Source organism: Saccopteryx leptura, chromosome 3 (assembly GCF_036850995.1).
Source record: "Saccopteryx leptura isolate mSacLep1 chromosome 3, mSacLep1_pri_phased_curated, whole genome shotgun sequence".
Classification (NCBI taxonomy): Eukaryota; Metazoa; Chordata; class Mammalia; order Chiroptera; family Emballonuridae; genus Saccopteryx; species Saccopteryx leptura.
In genome coordinates this window covers 256,769,045-256,790,259 of record NC_089505.1, presented here as the reverse complement: position 1 = coordinate 256,790,259, position 21,215 = coordinate 256,769,045, and the positions used below count along the sequence as shown (strand labels likewise).

Genomic DNA, 21,215 nt, shown 5'->3' with positions numbered 1-21,215 from the left:
AGGGGCAGAGCGTCACCCCCTGGTAGGCAGAGCGTCGCCCCCTGGTGGGCATGCTGGGTGGATCCTGGTCGGGCGCATGCGGGAGTCTGTCTGACTGTCTCTCCCGGTTTCCAGCTTCAGAAAAATACAAAAAAAAAAAAAAAGCTAGCCAGTTGTTAGAACTGAGTATCTAAAAATAATCTCCCCATTTCATTTCTTTTACCTCAGTAAGCTACTAACAGACAAAGTTAAATGTAAAAAAATAAAATAGGAAACAATATGAGTTCTTAAAGTATAACACAAAACCCAAAAGCTATAAAAGACTAGTAAATCTGATTAAATATGAAAAATGAAAAATATTTTGCTTAGAAAAACATGCAAACCATAAACCACAGTCAAAAGACAAACAAAAGTATCTGCAATTCACATTATAAAGGATAATTTCTTTTATATAAAAAATTCTACAAATTAGTAAAAGAATCAATTATATACATAATAGAAACATGAGGGAAAAAAATTGAACAGGTCAGAGAAAAGATAACACAGATAAATGGCTTTCAAACACCTGAAAAGAAGCTCAATGTTATCCATAATTACAAAAAATAAAACTAAGAGAATCTTTTTCACCTATCAGACTGGTATAAATTAAGTATTTGATAATACATCAGATTGGTAGAAATGTGGGGAATTTTAGGCACTTGCTAACAGACATTGTAGGTGGAATCATAAACTGGTTCAACTTCCATAGATGGTAACATATCAACCAAAATCTTAAAGGTGCACATACTCTGTGAACCAGCAATTAAAAACTTTTTCTTTTTTTGTATTTGTCCAAAGTGAGAAGGGGGGGGGGGGGGGGCGGCACAGATAGATTCCTGACCAGAATCCACCTGGCATGCCCTACAGGGGGTGATGCTTGGCCCATCTGAGGTGTTGCTCCACTGCAATCAGAGCCATACTAGCACCTGAAAAGGAGGCCATGGAGCCATCCTCAGCACCTGGGTCAACTTTGCTCCACTGGAGCCTTGGCTGCGGGAGCGAAAGAGAGAGATAGAGAGAAAGGAGAGGGGGAAGGGTGGAGAAGCAGATAGGCGCTTCTCCTGTGTGCCCTGGCCGGGAATCGAACCTGGGACTTCCACATACCGGGCTGATGCTCTACTGCTGAGCCAATCATCCAAGGCAAAAACATTTTTTTTTAATTTATTGATTTTAGAAAGATACAGGAAGGAAGAGAGAAATACCAATTTTGTTGTTCCACTTATTTATTTATTCATTGGTTGACTTCTGTAAGCCCTCCGACACAGAATTGAACCTATAACCTTGGTGTATTGGGACAATGCTCTAACCAACTGAGCTACTTGGCCAGGATCTGTGAACTACAAATTTTACTTCAAGAATTTTGGTCTAAAGATTTTCCAAATAATAAATGTATAATCATCAGCTATAATAGCTTAACACAATGTTTATCTTTAGAAAGTGAGTTAGATATATTACATATATCCAGAAAAAGAATATTATTCAATTGTTAAGAATGAATTAACTCTCTATATACTGATATGGAGACTCTCTAAGGTAAGTGAGAAAAGAAAAACTATAAAAAATGTGCTTAAGGTTTTAACATCTGCAGATTGTATTGAATAGTGGTTATAAGCTTGGTCAAGTCAAGAGTTTGAGTGACTTCAGTGAGGCAAGGTGCTGCCTCAATGTCTTAGCTTCACCATCTGTCAAAATGGGGTCTAATAACAATATCTACTATAAAGGCTCAAACACTTTGCCTAAGATAATTATTTATATAAACTAATAAAAAAGAGAGAATGAAAAACAAGTGGTCTTTAAAAAGCATGAATAAAGAGCAATAAAACTTTTAGAACTATTTCCTGTACATATGACAGAAGAAGTTGGTATTTTCAAAATAAAGAATTTTTAAAAGAAAAATGACCAAAGAATACATATAGTATAAAAATTCACAAGTTAATAGAAATGGACAATACATAAATGAAAAGATTCTCATCTTCAACAATAACCAGTAAATAAGTAAGTAGGTAAAACTAAAGCAACACTGAGACTGAAAGACTTAAAAGTTATACAAGGAGCCTGACCTGTGGTGGCGCACTGGATAAAGCGTCAACCTGGAATGCTGAGGATGCTGGTTTGAAACCCAGGGCTTGCCCAGTCAAAGCATATAAAAGAGTTGATGCTGCCAGCTCCCCACCACCCCCACCTTTCCCTATCTTCTCTCTAAAATCAATTAATAAAATCTTTTTTAAAAAAGTCATGTAAGGAATGTGGGGATGTCTGAGAAACTGACATTCTCATATAGCAATGATTTTCAACCTTTTTCATCTCATAGCAAAAATAAACTACTAAAATTCTTTGGCACATCAAGACTGTTTGCTGAACTGACAAAAAAAAAAAAGTATAATTTTGATTCATTCACACCAGACAACTACTGCTGTGTTGGCTATTGTCATTTTTTTATTTGACAATCTAAGAAAAAAGAGGTCTCAGTGCCCCTGGTGTTAGGTATGGCATGTTTTAATAATTCTTACGGCACACCAGTCGAAAAGCTGTCATAAAGTATGGTTGAAAATATAAAATGATATAACCTTTTGTAAAATGATATATTTTGATTAAAACGAATAAAATGCATTTAAGAGTTTATGGGAGTATGTAATAGAACAGGCGTGCAAAGAGGTTCCTTGCACAGTTGTTTTTTAAAACTAGTAACATGTCAATAAAGACTCATTATTTCCCTCTTATTTATGTATTTAAATTTTTAATGTATTTTCTTTTTTAATGTATTCAATTTTTAAATGAACAAAGGAGATCACAGAATAGTGTTTACATAACAAATTATATACCTGTGTATTTACTCTATACACAGAAAGTCCTAGAAAGCCATCACTAAAACATAAGAAATTGAACTATATTTAGGAATCTCCCCTTAGTACTAAAATTATTTTGTTTATATTGATTTTTGCTTTACAATGATATGTTATCAGAAAAATCAACATTTCTATTTAAAAATAATAGTTACAGATTGGTTTATACAGGGTCAAACAAAAGTAGGTATACAGGCCTGACCAGGTGGTGGTACAGTGAATAGAGCATCGGACTGGGACACAGAGGACCCAAGTTCGAAATCCTGCGGTCACTGGCTTGAGCTTGGGCTCATTTGGCTTGAATAAAAAGTCACTCAGTCTGCTGTAGCCCTCATGTCAAGGCACATATGAGAAAGCAATCAATAAATAACTAAGGTGCTGCAACGCAGAACTGATGCTTCTCATCTCCCTCCTTTCCTATCTGTCTGTCCCTATCTGTCCTTCTCTCTGTCTCTGTCATACACAAAGAGTAGGTATACAGTTGTTTGTATAGAAAATACAATAATTAATAAATAATAATACAAGAATAAACTGTTTCACATACTCACAACTGTAAACCTACTTTTGCCCCACCCTGTATATAACATAAGATTTCAACCAGCAAGATTACATTACATATCAATCAAATTACTCCTACTGCGTATAATGCAAAAAAAATGAAGGACCTAGAAGATATAGCACAAGAAGGAGCTTTATGGAATAGGGGTAAGACTGGCAACTTAAAGTTTATCTCAAGAATCCTTAGTCCTTGCCCACAGAAACAATGTTCCATACTTCTGGCTAATCCCATCTTTCCCGACACAGTCAGTAACCTCAAGAAAACCCTTCAAACTATAACTTAACTCATTCAATGCAAGCAATGACAAAAGTGCCAGTGGAAGAGGCCCTGGCCAGTTGGCTCAGTGGTAGAGCATCGGCCTGGTGTGCAGGAGTTCCAGGTTCGATTCCCGGCCAGGGCACACAGGAGAAGCACCCATCTGCTTCTCCACCCCTCGCCCCCTCTCCTTCCTCTCTGTCTCTCTCTTCCCCTCCCACAGCCAAGGCTCTATTGGAGCAAAGATGGCCCGGGCGCTGGGGATGGCTCTGTGGCCTCTGCCTCAGGCGCTAGAATGGCTCTGGATGCAACAGAGCGACGCCCCAGAGGGGCAGAGCATCGCCCCCTGGTGGGCATGCCAGGTGGATCCCGGTCGGGCGCATGGGGGAGTCTGTCTGACTGCCTCCCCGTTTCCAGCTTCAGAAAAATGGGGGGGGAAAAAAAAGTGCCAGTGGAAGAGTGAATAATTTAATCTAAAGAGTAATTAGACATTTGTTAGTATAAAGTCATTAAGCATATTAAATAGTCAATAACAGATTTTATGTCAAATGTAAAATATAAAACCAGTAATATATACTCTAATGACTAGTTATTAATTCCAATGTATAAATTACTATTCAAAATATTCAATCCCATACAACCATACTATTAGAGGCTATCTCTCTATATACAGTCATAGAAATTAAATCTTGTTTTTGCATTCTAAAAATAAGCCTAAGGTTTATATTTTTAGGGTTCATTTTATTCAAAGTTCACTTTTCCTGCCAGCCATAAAGTTTTAGCAAACTTGACATTTGCCTGTTTAAGGAAATTTCACATATTCACATACAACATAACAACAAAAAAAGTTTTGACCACACTTCACATAGACATTTGGATGTCTTAATATTTACCTGTCCTTCCCTTGAAAATTTAAAGGGTGGTTTGTGTTTAATAACACTTGTTGCAAGCCTGAGGAGTCCTGTAAGTCCATCATCTTCTATGTTACCATCTTGATGATCAAGGATCTCCCTGCTAAAAAACAAACGAACAAACAAAAACCCCACAAAAAAAAACAAGATAGTTCAGGTTAATAATTACGTCCTTTATCTTTCCTCAACAATATAATTGTCAATTTCACATCAAATTTTACCTTCGAATACAGTCAGCCAAATGTCGTGCCAAAGCATCTAAGTCGAGGAGCGTTGTCTTAATACAAAAAAAAAAAAATGCAAAATTCAAATATAATATTTTATGTTTGGTAGTTCAGATTATTAAACAAAAAAAATCTTTTCTTGCAAGTAATAAGAATTTTGTTCCCCTAAATTAATTACTATATCTACTAAATAATAAATAACATTACTTATACGTGATGTCAAATTAATAAAATATAGTTGCGAACGCACACTGAAAGCCCTTCAAAACAGACACAATGGAATGTTGGTAATAAATTATGATCATCACAGTAATTTATTGAGAAGACACTAAAGCTTGATGTTGCTTTATTTTTTTTTTAACAATTTTACTAAGATGTAATCACATATTTCACAACTCAACCATTAAGGTTTATTTTTAATACCATCTTTAAACTAGGCTTTAAAACTAAACAAATACACAGTTAAATAACCTCAAGGCTTTCATTCTCATTAAAACAGCAAAAAATTAAAACAAAGTTAAAAAAATAGAACAATTTAAAAGGTTTCTGAAAAAAACTCAGTCTCTTGAAGGAAAATAACTTTGGCAAACAAGAAATAATAGATTTCTACTTTAAAATAGACTCAAGGTTTAAAATAAATCAATGTTTATCTGGCATTAATATCAAGTAAATTAAAACATGTTATATATTAATTTTTATCATTATTCCTCAAATAAAAAGTAGAAAACTAATTATTCAGATGTAAACTGCTTCTTAATAGTAGAAACTTAAAACACTACTGGATATTTTATTTTATTTTTTTAATTATTTTTATTTATTTATTCATTTTAGAGAAGAGAGAGAGAGAGAGAAAGAGAGAAGGAGGGGAGCAGCAGGAAGCGTCAACTCCCATATGTGCCTTGACCGGGCAAGCCCAGGGTTTTGAACCGGCAACCTCAGCATTCCAGGTCAACATTTGATCCACTGCGCCACCACAGGTCAGGCCACTACCAGATATTTTAAATGTAAAGTATATACAGTGCACTTTGATAGAATACATAAAAAAAAATGAGAGAAAATGTTTCCTAAATATTTATTTATTATTATTTTTTAAATTTACAGAGACAGAAGAGAGAGAGTCAGAGAGAGGGATAGACAGGGGCAGACAGACAGGAACGGAGAGAGATGAGAAGCATCAATCATTAGTTTTTCGTTGTGACACCTTAGTTGTTCATTGACTGCTTTCTCACATGTGCCTTGACTGTGGGGCCACAGCAGACCGAGTAACCCCTTGCTCGAGCCAGCGACCCTGGGTCCAAGCTGGTGAGCTCTGCTCAAACCAGATGAGCTCATGCTCAAGCTGGCGACCTCGGGGTCTCGAACCTGGGTCCTCCGCATCCCAGTCCAACACTCTATCCACTGCGCCACCGCCTGGTCAGGCCCTAAATATTTAAATGTATCTTCAAGTGTTCATTTTTTCTGAGATCACTTAAATGCATTTTAGTTTACTAAATTTATAAAGGACAAAAATCAGAAAGACTTTATGTGGCAAGTTTGTTTTTGAAATCAACTTGTTTTAAACACTTCCTTTTTTATATGAAAATATCGTTTTAGTCTTGTTTAAGAAAATTAAGAGGTCAAAAACTGAGTGGTTTTTTTTTAATTTTTTATTTATTTGTATTTATTTTTTACAGAGACAGAGAGTGAGTCAGAGAGAGGGATAGACAGGAACAGACAGACAGGAGCAGAGAGAGATGAGAAGCATCAATCATTAGTTTTTCATTGCGCGTTGCAACACCTTAGTTGTTCATTGATTGCTTTCTCATATGTTCCTTGACCGCGGGCCTTCAGCAGACCGAGTAACCCCTTGCTGGAGCCAGCGACCTTGGGTTCAAGCTGGTTGGCTTTTGCTCAAACCAGATGATCCCGCGCTCAAACTGGTGACCTCGGGGTCTCGAACCTGGGTCCTCTACATCCCAGTCCAACGCTCTATCCACTGCGCCACCGCCTGGTCAGGCTGATAGTGTTTCTTTAGCTTAAAATAATTTGTTTGAATTGCAATTTTATTTTACATTCAGAACTCCAAATCCACATGCCATTACTAAAAGTTGTATTTAAATTTCACATTCTAAATAAGATTTTGCATCCACAAATCTTACTCTAAAGAGACAGGAAACTACTTATACATAGATACCAGATAAAGACATTTCAAAAAGATCAAAGTAAAAAGAAAAAAAAGATTAGAGCAGAACAGAAAGGTATAAATACAGTAGAAAAATTATGATGTTTTCAACTCATTATTGATTAAAATGCCTTTAATAAGTATCTATAATTCTATAATATTAGGAAAACACAGGTACATCTCTATTAACATGATAATGTAGCATTTCCTGAACATACCTGACTAGCATCCTTTATATGTATGTTGTCAACTAATTTGCACAATAACCAAAAATATTCTTTGCATCCAGGTTTTAACATCGGTTCTTCTTCATAATCATCTATCTAATAAAAAGAATTAACTTTGTGAAACATTTTAAAAAGGAAAATGACTTAACTAGGCTTTGTGAAAAAATTAAGCCCCAATACAAACTAAACAGTAATCAAAATTTAACAAAAAAATGAAGAGAACACTCCTATTTAAAATTAGAATAACTAGATACATGAGTATATAAGAAATCTCAGAAAAACATAACCATCAAATTATATCGCTCATAAAAAATAGAATATTTTACCGTTTCATATTCATTTTTGAAATACCCCCTAAAATTTGTGAGTATACTTACAACCTACTTGAAAAAGGAATAATATATAATGCTAAATAATGTGATATAAATTAAGAATTCAATGAAAAAGTAGGAACAAAAAAAACTTATAGAACATGACTATATAAATCTACCCACATGCAATGGTCTATTATAGTTTCGAAATATGAAAAATAACGCATATTTCTTATATAGTTGATGATAGGTTAATACGGAGGAGAAAAGTAAATCGTACAATGCAACATATTTCTGGGGTTAATAAAATTTACTTACTAATGGGCTCTGGATTTATTGTGTGGTAGAAGGCTAGTATATACATTGGAAAGAGAAGGAAACTGAAAAACCAGAATATCATAAGAATAAAAAAAATTAGGCCCTGGCCGGTTGGCTCAGCGGTAGAGCGTCGGCCTGGCGTGTGGGGGACCCGGGTTTGATTCCCGGCCAGGGCACATAGGAGAAGCGCCCATTTGCTTCTCCACCCCCGCCCCTCCTTCCTCTCTGTCTCTCTCTTCCCCTCCCGCAGCCAAGGCTCCATTGGAGCAAAGATGGCCCGGGCGCTGGGGATGGCTCCTTGGCCTCTGCCCCAGGCACTAGAGTGGCTCTGGTTGCGGCAGAGCGACGCCCCGGAGGGGCAGGGCATCGCCCCCTGGTGGGCAGAGCTTCGCCCCTGGTGGGCGTGCCGGGTGGATCCTGGTTGGGCGCATGTGGGAGTCTGTCTGACTGTCTCTCCCCGTTTCCAGCTTCAGAAAAATACAAAAAAAAATAAATAAATAAAAGAATAAAAAAAATTAGAAGAAAGCTACATTTATAATGTTTTTATCATTTAACTCACTAACACAAAGCCCCAGAACCTAGCCAATGCTATTTTCAAAACAGAATATCCATGAGAGATCCCCTAGAGCTGAAACCAAAGCAAACAGATTCCATTCCTAGGTATAAAATGATTATAATATGTCTCAATGCTATAACTTTAAACTGTTATCATCTTGATAATATGTAAGTATTGATAATATGTAACCAAGATCCTGATATGTAACCAAGATGTAAATATTATCATCTTAGTTAAAGCTATATAAAATAAACAAGTGCTCAAAATGAATGTGAGGATAACAAAAATAAAATTGGGCAAAAATAGAATGCTCCTGAACACATTAAACCCTTACCCTGAGAGGTCTGAGTGCTTGAGCATCAGGAAGAAATTTCAACAATGTTGAAGCAGCCAACAGAAGAAAAGAGCGATTGATTGAGTCTCCTCCATCCAGCCCTGATAGAGATAACTTATAAAGACCATTGCAAGACTCATGACGGACTGCAGTCTACATGAAAAAGCAAGTTCCAAACATAAACTAAGTTAGTATAAAAAAGTTAATATTATGTCAACAGAAATAACATTAGGTGGCTTCTTTAGCAATATATTTTAAAATGCAATATTCTGACAACATACTCATGCATGTAAATAATATATGATCAACTGAAGTACCCCAAAGTATACAGTAATACATAAAATCATATTTTAGAAATCCCAAAATGGCCATAAAACTTAATGAACACAATAACAGACAAGAAAAGGGACTGAAGGAAGGTATTTATTTATGAGATTGAGATAATAAAATATTTTCATAACTAATAGCATTTTAGAAAGTGCTTAAATGAGAACATTTTCATATTCGAAGGAACTTGCACAAATGTCACAATGGTTCTCTGGGGCAGAGCCAGAACAATAACCGGTATACATCAATTCAAAGCTAAAGTTTTAGTGCTGTCTAAAAAGGATGTGATTTTTGTGGCTAAGAGATAAATGAAAGTATGTTTCGGTTATTTCATTTAGAAATATGGTATATTAAGATACAGTTAGTGAAAATTATATTGTCCTCCTCAGTGTTGATATTGGAATCAAAAGAAATTATATCTGACTTAGTTTCTAAGGATACACTTTAAATAAAAAGAAAAAACAAACCAAAAGAACTTCTCAGAAACAAAATTACTAAAATAAATGATCAATTCTCCTTGCCCCAGAAAAAAGCAACTAAAACAAAACAAAAAGCAAAATAACCACTCTGTAAATAAGTATTTCAGAAAAAGACAAATAGGAATCCTACAGAATATTTAACATTCACACTTAAGTGTACTATATAGTTCAAAACCACTTTTGGTCTTAAATGTGATATATTTATGGAATCAAGTCCATTTGTTTCTATTAGCTCTTTTTATTATCAATATGAAAAAATATGGCCTGACTAGGTGGTGGCACAGTGGATTGAGCATCTGACTGGGATGAGGAGGAACCAGGTTTAAAACCTTGAGATTGCCAGCTTGAGCGTGGGCTCATCTGGTTTGACCAAGGATCACCAGCTTGAGCCCAAGGTCGCTGGCTTGAGCAAGAGGTCACTCGTTCTGCTGTAGACCCCAGTCAAGGCACAAATGAGAAAGCAATCAATGAACAACTAAGGTGCCACAATGAAGAATTGATGCTTCTCATCTCCTTTTCTGTCTTGTCTGTCCCTGTCTCTGACTCTGTTACAAAAAAGAAAAAAAAGAAAGAAAAAGAAAAAATACGGAGTAACTACTAATCCTCAATCTTTATCTTACCTCAGGAATAAGGAGAGTCAACTTCTTTAGCCAATCTTGTAAATGATCACTATCAGCAAGGCTAGATTTCACTAAAGAACAGCAATGAGCCCAGCTCACCAAGAGCCACATTGAATAATGTGAAACTAAAGAAAAATTAGAAAAAATACAACTATAATAGTTTGTACTGTACTATAAAGAAAACAATGTTCATTAAAGATATTATATAGAAATTTATTTAGTTATCCAAATCTTTACCTATTAAAAAATAACGTTCTTGAACCCTTACCTTCATGTCTAGACCTGTGATCAGACTGAGCTTTCAAAACTCTGTAAAGTAAAAACACATCACCACCACAAATTAAATGCAGCAATGAATTAAAAATAACTCAGTTTATAACTACATATCCTTTAAAGCAGTGGTTCCCAACCCCCAGGCTGCGGACTGGTACCGGTCCGCAGAGAAAGAATAAATAACTTACATTATTTCCGTTTTATTTATATTTAAGTCTGAATGATGTTTTATTTTTTAAAAAATGACCAGATTCCCTCTGTTACATCCGTCTAAGACTCACTCTTGATGCTGGTCTCGGTCACATGATACATTTATCCATCCCACCCTAAAGGCCAGTCTTTGAAAATATTTTCTGACATTAAACAGGTCCGTGGCCCAAAAAAGGTTGGAGACCACTGCTTTAAAGTATATACAACTTTCCCCCTAATAATGATTAGATTTTAAGGAAGCTACTTTTATTTTTTCCTATGATCTTTACCTTTTATGTAATTTTTATTTTAAAATTCATTGGTAAAATCTTATAGCAATCATCAAATGAAAGTTCAGCTATAATAAAATCTGAGTGAAGCCAATATTTACTGAAATAAGTAAACCCTCAAAAAGTGATCATGATTTAGTTATTAAAGAGATGTGGATTACAAAGAGAAAGGTTATAACACTTCAATCTAAACTTCAGATTCCTTAAAACAAAAAATCATATATTGACATAAAATGCTCTTTCTTTGACAGAAAAAAAAAATTCTGAGATATCCTAAATTAAATTATAGCAGGCCAGAGAGTGAGAGAAAGAGACAGAAGTATTTAATCAGTTAATAGCTGTGAGCCAACTAACAACAAACAGCTCACATTCCTGAATTATGTTGGACCTTTGAATCAATTCCTGAGGTAACCACCAGAAGCCACAGTATCCTGCTTATGTAGGAACTTCAGGACTGCTGCCCGCAACCAATCAAAAGTAGTAAATGTTTCTTCCTTAGCCCTTTGAGTAGTGAGTTTTTTTCATGCTCGTTGACCCCCAGGAGTGAGGGCTTTTTCCAAAAAATGAAATTAGTTCCAGTTACAGTTTTATTAACTTAAAATCATGTTTGTTTGATAACTAATTTATGGAATCAAGAACATACATTTGCCTTTTTTTTAATGTTGCCTTACACATTTTTAAAATAAATATTTTTGTACGATTGTACTCTGGATGGTAAGGAGGCATGAGGATATACATAAACGTTCATACTACTCAACGAGTTAGGGACTCTGCCCCTGCTTCATCTTTTCCCACCATATCCCTTATCTGTAGCCAATGTAAGTTCTTTCAAAACAACTTACATCTTTCTTCCCCAAACCATAATGTATAAAGAGCCCATCAACTCCAGGATGATGACCATGTCTACTCCACCTAGCCCTGCTGTGGGTGCTTTAGCAGGCATGTCCCAGGACATGGTTTTCTTGCTAGCATTTGGTTCAACAAACCCTTTGAGAAAAGCTTTCAGCCATGAAAATTTAATTTTGTATTGTTAATGCCAAGAAAACAGACTAATGTAATATAATTTCAAAAAAAATTAAAAAAATAAAAATATATATAATTTCACCTATTTTCCCCAATAGCTTTCGTAACTTCAATGGATAATGTATTACTTCGATTTAATAAAAAGTAAATATTAAAAAATTTTATTTTAACAAAATGATTAAATAGATTATTTGCCTTACAAATAAACTTTTAAAAAAAGCATTATCTCGCCCTGGCCGGTTGGCTCAGCGGTAGAGCGTCGGCCTAGCGTGCGGAGGACCCGGGTTCGATTCCCGGCCAGGGCACACAGGAGAAGCGCCCATTTGCTTCTCCACCCCTCCGCCGCGCCTTCCTCTCTGTCTCTCTCTTCCTCTCCCGCAGCCAAGGCTCCATTGGAGCAAAGATGGCCCGGGCGCTGGGGATGGCTCTGTGGCCTCTGCCTCAGGCGCTAGAGTGGCTCTGGTCGCAACATGGCGACGCCCAGGATGGGCAGAGCATCGCCCCCTGGTGGGCAGAGCGTCGCCCCTGGTGGGCGTGCCGGGTGGATCCCGGTCGGGCGCATGCGGGAGTCTGTCTGACTGTCTCTCCCTGTTTCCAGCTTCAGAAAAATGCAAAAAAAATAAAAAATAAAAAAATAAAAAAAGCATTATCTCTAGCATTCTCACTTAGTTATTATTCACCTGTCAAAATGTCAAAAGCAAGGCTCACCTATATTGATTTAAAGTAAAAAGTACTAAGTTAAAACTTGATAAATCAAGTATTAATATTAAACATATTACATGTTTAATTTTTATTATACCGGTCTAGTTAACTTTACCAGAGCAGCTTACCCATCTATCTTTTAAATGTTTAGCATTAGATGATTTTTGTTAATAGGAAAAAAGTTTGTGCAAGCTGCCTTAATTGATACCAACCTCCTACCACTGTAAGAAGTGAAAGTGAGAGCCTAAGAAATGACAATGGTGCAGAAACAGAAGCTGAGAAACCATAAGGATGGAGTGGGGGGTGGGAACTCACATTACAAAGATTTTAATGCATTCTTTAAGAATGGAACTGCTAGAATGAAAATTAAGAATTGCCATAGAGGGAACCGGCATGAACAGCAGCGGCTGGTATCAAATCATCATATTTATTTTTCCTTGTGAAAGGTTAACAATCAAGTGAACAAAAGACTAAAGCAGTCACTGAACTTCCTTACCTCAATATAATGTAATGAGTGTGTGGGATACTGAGGTAGAGTGTGTGTTAGAGGACAAGGAGGGAAAAGAGTTAAGAATTATTGAACTGGAAAGTAATTGGTGGTTGGAGAGTAAAGTATATTTTATCATATAAATCAATGGCATGTTACAGCCACCTCCATCATTTCCCCATGTTATCCATTCACAGGTTTTACAACCAATGAGGTAAGGGCCCTGGCACTGAAAATATAATGGTGAGCAAAATGAGATACAGTTTAAATAGAATGTATCAAGTCTAGTAGGGTATATCAGATATTGATCAAGTAGTGAATGTGAATTCAACTGAGACAGACTCTAAAGAAAAGTACATAAAAATAATCTTACAGTAATCATGCTATTTATATGCAACCATTGCCTATGAAGGTGATTTTTAAAAGCATCTAAAAATACCTAATTAAATATTAGCCATAAATAAGGTGAAAGAGTTTTAAAGGTGTTTATATTAGCTTTATAAATCATTTAAGTATAACGCAAACTTATGCTCAACAGAACACCTACAGAATAGTTGGAAATTAATTTGATATACTTTTTAACACTTTATGTGATTACTTAAGGCATATATATATAGTCAGGTCCCCATGTATTAATTAGCAATTCAAACATCTGAATTTCTATATTATTAAAATTTTGTACATTATTAAAAAAATTTGCCAACATAGCTCAAATATATGGAATCATGTACTAAATTCTTACACATGTCCATCTCTGTCCACTGAAGGCCTAGAAGCAAGGAAACACTGGTACCATGAGTACACCAAGCACCCACATTTTTGAGGTTCCATACCAATAGGAACTAACTTAAAGAAAATGGCTGATTCTAGGACTAAGGCTGGGTAACTACAAGCCTGAAAGATCTTGCAGTAATGGGAAAAAAAGGATTCCTCCCGTCCACACAAAGTAACAAGATATGTCAAAAGAAAAAATGAACGAGCTTGACAAGGCCATAATTTGAGCAAAGTAAATAGTAATAGTAATGAATGAAAACATGTTGAATAAAAACAATCCAAACTGATAAAAAATACAAGGGAGAAAGAAAAAGTACTTCCTTACAACAGAATGTCAACTAATAAACATAAAAGGAATGATATGAGTTAGAAAATCACCAGTTTGTACACATACTAATATTTTTAATTCAGGCAAGAATCATCACTAAATGCTAATATATATATATATATATATATATATATATATATATATATGAATGAAATTTTATTAGAAGCAGGAAATTTAAGCAGTTGCAAAATATCTTCCCACAGGTTACTTTTAATTAGAAAGGAAGAATCAGAAACCTTACTGAAGAGAAACCAGATGAATGGATTAAAATTAGTATCACTAATAATGGGACAAACTGATATCACCAGGATATATTAGGAAAGACATATAACTTACGAAGTTTTCTGACTAAAATATATAATCTGAATCTAATCATGAGGAACAACAAGGGAATCCTAAATGGAAAGGTGCATTATGAAAGAACTGGCCTGTACTATTTAGCAATGTCAATATCATGAAAGAAAGGCTAAAAAAGTATCTCTGATGAAAGGAAATGAAGTAAGTATGACAACTAAATCCAGTAGTAGTACATGATGCTAGACCAGAAAAAAAAAAAAAAGAACTGTTATAAGAATATTAATAAGATCAATTATATCTTAGATAATATTTTCTAAACTTAAATATTTTACTCTAGTGTTTAAGAAAATGTCTTTTGCTTTAGGAGATACATATCAAAGTATTTATCGGTAAATGGTCATACTGTTTGACTTGCTCTCAGAGGACAATATATGTTTGTACAGACACACAGAGAAAATACATGCTCATGATCATGTGATAAAATTGCCAATGTTAATAATATGCAAATCTAGATAAGCAGCAAGGGAGTTCAGTAAAACCACCTACAATTTTTCTGTGAAGTACTAAAATTTTTCAATATGAAGTTTTAAAACACCAATACATATATAAATTATGTTAAAAAAAACATCATACCTAGGAGCCAGATTATCATACGTATAAGCAACAGACATAAGTCGCTGAATCAAACTGGTTCCTTGCACAAGAACAAGAAATACCTTTAAAACAAAAAACATTTAAAAAAAATCTTTAAATACACTAGAACACAAAACTGCATTTTTAATCCAAGACTCCAAATTACTTTCATTTTTTATCTATGACAAAATAAGGAATAACCTAAGAGTGGCCATTTGAAAATACTGTAAAAATATAAAATATCAGAAAATCAGAATTTTGTAACCAAACTTAGGAACAGCAACTTTAATAAGAAAATATTCAAAATTCAGAAATACAAAGGCAAAAAACTATTCCCGTGTCACCCAATTGAGGGAGAAAAATATTGTGTATCACACATTAATGGATTTGGGGAATACAGGTGAAGAATTAAACATTTTCTACTTTTAAAACAACAAAAAACATGTCAAACAATGGCAGATTCTTCAAACATCCTGATATAAATATAGAAAAGCAGTATCGTATACCAGGGATATAAAGCATAAATTTTAGATTAAAAATCCTGAGGTTCAATGTTGAGTTTGCTAATTTTCAAGCTGCCTGATTCTAATAAATACCTAATTTCTAAATTATAGATCTTCATCCATATAAAAAAATTAGCTAATTTAATTTTTTTTTAAGTACTGAATCCCTTCTGTAGGTCAGAACCTAGTCTGGGCACTTACTTTATAAGGCACTGTTCTCATCCTGGAGATGCTAGACAAGTACAGCAGATAACATCTAGAGAGCACTGTAACACAAGTATATACAATGTGCCAAATGTGCGAAACAAGGGAGTAGCAACTAATCCTGTCCCTGGCAACATCAGGAAAGCTTCAAGGAAAACTATGTTTACTCTGTAATGTGAAAATTTGGAATTTGAACCTACTTAAAGGCTATTAAGGAAAACAAATAAAATAATGAATGACTGTAAATTATTAAATTACTATCTATAGAACACCAAAATTGAATAACTATGTCTCCAGAAATTAGTGTAACAAGAACTTTTGTTCCTAAACAGCTCAGATTTTTACATACTAATCTCTAATTATTATGATAAATAAATGAGTGGTAAAATACATATAGTATGTACCTTTTGTAAACTACAAAAACTTAACACTGACATATACACAGGAAAAAAACTAAAAAAAATGCTAGTAATGGTCATCTTTTTAAAACTCCATGTATATCTATATTTATATATACACTTAACACTTACATATATTTTTATTATTACTATCTGAAGAGGAAATCACTAATAAGAGTCAAAAGCTTTGAAATTCTTTAGTGAGATGATGGAAAGGAGCACATTTAATTTGAGCTTTTTACATTATAACCTAAAATGCTAGCTATCATAGACCATTTTTCCCATTGAACCCTGGAATACTAACATTGACCATTTTTCCCATTTAGCCCTAACCATTCCAAAAGAAAAAATTGCTTTGAGTTTCCATTTATATCAGTAGTTTCAACCAATCATCACCACAATATTTCTCTATCAGTAACCAATTCATTACTCTGGTGTTTCTTGGTCAGAGATGAGGTGAGGTGCCATTCTCAAAAGATTACAAAATGAGGAAAAGATTCAGTGGTGAGATTCAGCTGGTTCGCACCAGTTCAGTCAAATTGATACTTAACTTTTTGTTGAGTTTGGTGAGCCAGTTGTTAAAACGGCACTTGTAATCAGGATTCTCTCTAAGGTGGTGCCTGGGCAGCTGCCCAATGTGGAAATCACAAATTTACATTCCTTACTCTTTTCTAACGTTCATCTGCGCAACAGCGTATTCTTTTTTATTTTTAATTCAGTAAGAGGAGGGGAGGCAAATTCCCACATGTGCCCTAACTAGTGTCCTAACTGGGATTCTCTCTGGCAAGCCCACTAGGGGGCAATGCTCTGCCCATCTGGGGTCATGCTTGCAACCAACTTATTTTTTAATGCCTGAGGCAGAGGCTCAAGAGTCACCCTCAGTGCCCAGGACCAATGTGCTTGAACCAATTGAGCCATGGCTGTGAGAGGTAAAGAAAGAGAAGGGCAGGGGGGAGGGGTGGAGAAGAAGATGGGCAATTCTGCTGTGTGCCATGACTGAGAATGGAATCCGGGACATCCATATGCTGGGCCAACTCTCTACCACTGAGCCAACCAGCCAAGGTGGCAACAGTGTATTCTAAGTACCTGTAGTATACTCTGGTTTCTGTTCAGATCAAATAAGTCTTTCGTCTTTTACTAAGTGCCTGTAGTAATGTTCATTCTGTCAATTGGTGAAAAAAATTGCAAGTAAGGACTTCCATCAAGAAGCAATATAGAAGTATCTTAACAGTTTTATTGTTTTTTGTCAGGTATTATTTAATATTTTTTCATTAATATTTTAAAACTTCCTTATAATAATCTAGTTTTATATACCTCTTTTATTGTTCTTATTTATTACTGTATTTCCCCATGTATAAAATGCACCTTAATTTTGAGGCCCAAATTTGAAAAAAATATGTATTACATAAAGTTATTAAAACTCAAGTTTTAGTCATCATAAAATTCATAAAACTCCTCATCACTGTCAAAACTCCCATCCATTCGCTTGTACTTATGTGTCTGATGATGAATCACTCTTCAACAATGAGTGCAAAAACAAGCACAAAAAAGCAGGATATGCAAGTAAAAAAAAGCTACAACCACTGTGTAATATGCACCTAGTTTTTAGACCCCAAATTTTTCAAAAAAAGTGTATGTATCTTATAAATGGAGAAATATGGTAAGTGCATGAAATAATAAACTACCTTTTAGTATATATATATTTTTATACCTAAAATGGTCATTAGGGCAGAGAACCGGTTGTTAAATTATTTGAATCCCACCACTGAAGAGATTTCATTTAAAAACTCATCATCATCTCTCCCCACCCCCCCGAGTTCATTGATGGAGACACTGGACAGGCAAATATATGGTCACATGAAAAACAGAATCCAGTCAAAAATAATTTTAATTTTATTTCAGGTTATTGTGCCATTTCTTCAGCTCTAAATCTACCACTTTATTTACTTGCTCTGTAATTAAGACTGGTTTACAATAAATAAACTGCTTCCTTTGCAACTGGTTTCCTATTAGGTTCTTCAATCCTAAGACATTAGAAATTACTTTTTTGTTGTTGTTATTAGCAATACTATAGAAGTATTTTACCAAAAAAGGCAGTTGGTTTCAGAAGCAGTAAAAGAACCCTTTCTTCAGAGAACTAAACACTAGTTCAACAGTATTCCTCCTATAAGCTTCTTATTTCTGAAAACCCCAATCTATTCTTTCATAAGATCTGCAAACCCTAGGAGAGGTTTAGTTACCCTACCGTTTCCTTTTTGTATTTTCAGCCTTCCAACACATACATGTAAAACTAATTCTCTATTTTAAATTTTCTCCGTTGAAATATCTAATGTGTTTGTTTTCCTGAATGGACCCTAATATAATCAGTATATACGAAGTCTGAGTAATAAAGCCAATCCTACAGCTAGATAACACTAAAATGGCATGTAATTCATTTCTGTATTTTGGATAACTGAGAAGCACTATTGTTTAAGTTTTTCTGCTTCGAAATGAAGGCATCACTCGAGTTAGTAAGTTATACTGTGATATTGTAGAATAGCATTTCTTATTCATTAGCATATTTCACCATTTTGTCAAAACAAAAATACACAAGCTCTCTTAAAACATAAATAGAATTCATTACTACAATTTAATGGTAACTTTCTGTACTTTACCTCTGTTAATCGTGGTATATGAAGACCCTTGGCATGATCACCAGCAGCCTTTCTTGACTTGCCAGGCCAGGTTCTTTTCCTATGGCTTTCTGCTATACCAGACCAGGCAAAGACATCATGATAAGCTAAATCCAAATCAGACGGATCTACTGCAAACTGGCATATTAACTTCAGCAAGCAAGCAAGACAATCTAGCTGCCACTGTGGATGAGAAGAAAATGTCATTTCTCTATTTTAATTAATTTATAATGGCTACTATACCACTTGAAATTAAAGCTAGAAAATAAAAATAATTATAGCTAGTTACTTAATCCACGTGCTATAGAATTTTGCTGTTTATTTATTATGGTTAGTAACAAATCAATTTTAGAAAATTGAAGAATCTATATCTAACACTAAAAGAATATTGAATGAAACAGAAATGACACTTGCATTTCTATCATGAATGTGTCATACAAATGTATATAAGAAAGAGATACAGGGTTTAAAAAAATACACTGCACAAAATGTACTAAAATCTAAAAAGTTATTAAAATGCTAACAAAGATATTTACCCACAAATAAGATGAATTGAGACACAAAATATTGCAAAATGTTTCTCCACATAAGATGCATATACTCAAATATTTTCAGGCCAAACCAACTCTAAATAATTCTAGAAAATAATTCAACTGAAAATATTGCATTTATATATGTATAAAAGAAGTATTTATTTCTTTGGTAAAATATTAATTTTATAGTACGATATTTCTAGTTGACTTAAAGCTCTACCTTAAAAAGTTTAAAATAAAACACTTCCTTTAAATAAATTAATATCACTTTTGTATAAGATGAGAGTTCCAGAGCTTTCTCTTCAATAGTCCTTTTCTTCCTATTTACCTAACCCCACTGCCAAGTGGTATATCTATACCAATATATCAAGAACACAGCAATCCTATGTAGCTGGTTTTCAAGAAATGTACCCTGAAATTTTAGCAAGGAAAAAATAGTCTTTTCAACTAATAGTGTTAGAAAAATTGGGTAGCCACATAAAAAACATGAAACACAACCTCAACCCCACTCCACATATAAATACAAAAGTTAATTCAAAATTTATCACAAACCTAAATGTGAAAGGTAACTATAAAACTTACAGGAACAAAAGAAAAAAAGACAAAGGAGAAAACCTTTCTGATTTTGAAACAGGGATTTCATATAGAGGATACAAATTTAAAATTAAAAACTCCTTAAAAGACAATCAATGTTAATATATGCAAGCCACAGAACGAGTGAACATTTTCCCACTACAATAGCTCCCCCACTTTTCCACGATTTCATTTTCAGTGGTTTCAATTACCCACGGTCAACAAGAGTCTGAAAACATTAAATATAAAAGTCCAGGATAAACAATAAGTTTCAGATTGTGTGCCATTCTGATAGTGTGATAAAATCTCCTTCCATCCTGCTTAGTCCGGCTTAGTCCGTGAATCATCCCTTTGTCCAGTGTGTTCATACTGTATACACTACCCAACATTAATCACTAAGTAACTATCTCAGTATTACAGCGCTTGTGTTCCAAAAACCCTTATTTTGCTTAACAGTAGCCCCACTGAGCAAGAAATGCTGCCAATTCAGAAATGCCAAAGAGAAGTTGTAAGTATGTATGTATAAGAAAAAACATAGTATATATAGGGTTTGGCACTATCCATGGCTTCAAGCATCTTCTGGCATCTTGGAACATATCCCTGTGGATAAGGGGGAACTATTACACATATACTTGGAAAAAATATAAATAAGGCCCTGGCCGGTTGGCTCAGCGGTAGAGCGTCGGCCTGGCGTGCGGGGGACCTGGGTTCGATTCCCAGCCAGGGCACACAGGAGAAGCGCCCATCTGCTTCTCCACTCCCCCCTCCTTCCTCTCTGTCTCTCTCTTCCCCTCCTGCAGCCAAGGCTCCATTGGAGCAGAGATGGCCCGGGCGCTGGGGATGGCTCCTTGGCCTCTGCCCCAGGCACTAGAGTGGCTCTGGTCGCAGCAGAGCATCGCCCCGTGGTGGGCAGAGCATCGCCCCTGGTGGGCGTGCCGGGTGGATCCCGGTCGGGTGCATGCGGGAGTCTGTCTAACTGTCTCTCCCTGTTTCCAGCTTCAGAAAAATACAAAAAATATATATATATATATATATATATATGAAAATTTAATAGGAAATTTTATAGTTATAAATGTTTGTGCTAAAAAAGCAAGAAATCTCAAATCAACAATCTAAAACTTAAGGTATTAGAAAAAGAACAAACTAAACTTAAAGCTAGCAGAAAAAATAAAGATCAGATCAGAAATAATCAG

The 21,215-nt window shown here is 35.0% G+C and overlaps 2 protein-coding genes across 3 annotated transcripts in view; one reads left to right on the top strand and one right to left on the bottom strand.

The window, feature by feature from the left end:
- The window catches only part of REL (REL proto-oncogene, NF-kB subunit), a 428,703-nt gene extending 422,946 nt beyond the window's left edge, over positions 1-5,757 (top strand). Inside the window, exon 11 of the transcript XR_010750423.1 lies at positions 5,728-5,757. The gene's annotated coding sequence lies outside the window, so the exon portion shown is untranslated. The remainder of the gene's footprint in view (positions 1-5,727) is intronic.
- The window catches only part of USP34 (ubiquitin specific peptidase 34), a 307,835-nt gene that overhangs the window by 87,208 nt on the left and 199,412 nt on the right, over positions 1-21,215 (bottom strand). For both annotated transcript variants that reach the window (XM_066378190.1, XM_066378191.1), the window contains exons 34-41: positions 18,899-19,099; positions 15,140-15,222; positions 10,412-10,452; positions 10,144-10,268; positions 8,718-8,870; positions 7,190-7,294; positions 4,808-4,863; positions 4,569-4,689 (exon numbers count right to left, since the gene is read on the bottom strand). In XM_066378190.1, the coding sequence (XP_066234287.1) occupies positions 4,569-4,689; positions 4,808-4,863; positions 7,190-7,294; positions 8,718-8,870; positions 10,144-10,268; positions 10,412-10,452; positions 15,140-15,222; positions 18,899-19,099 (885 nt within the window). The remainder of the gene's footprint in view (positions 1-4,568; positions 4,690-4,807; positions 4,864-7,189; positions 7,295-8,717; positions 8,871-10,143; positions 10,269-10,411; positions 10,453-15,139; positions 15,223-18,898; positions 19,100-21,215) is intronic.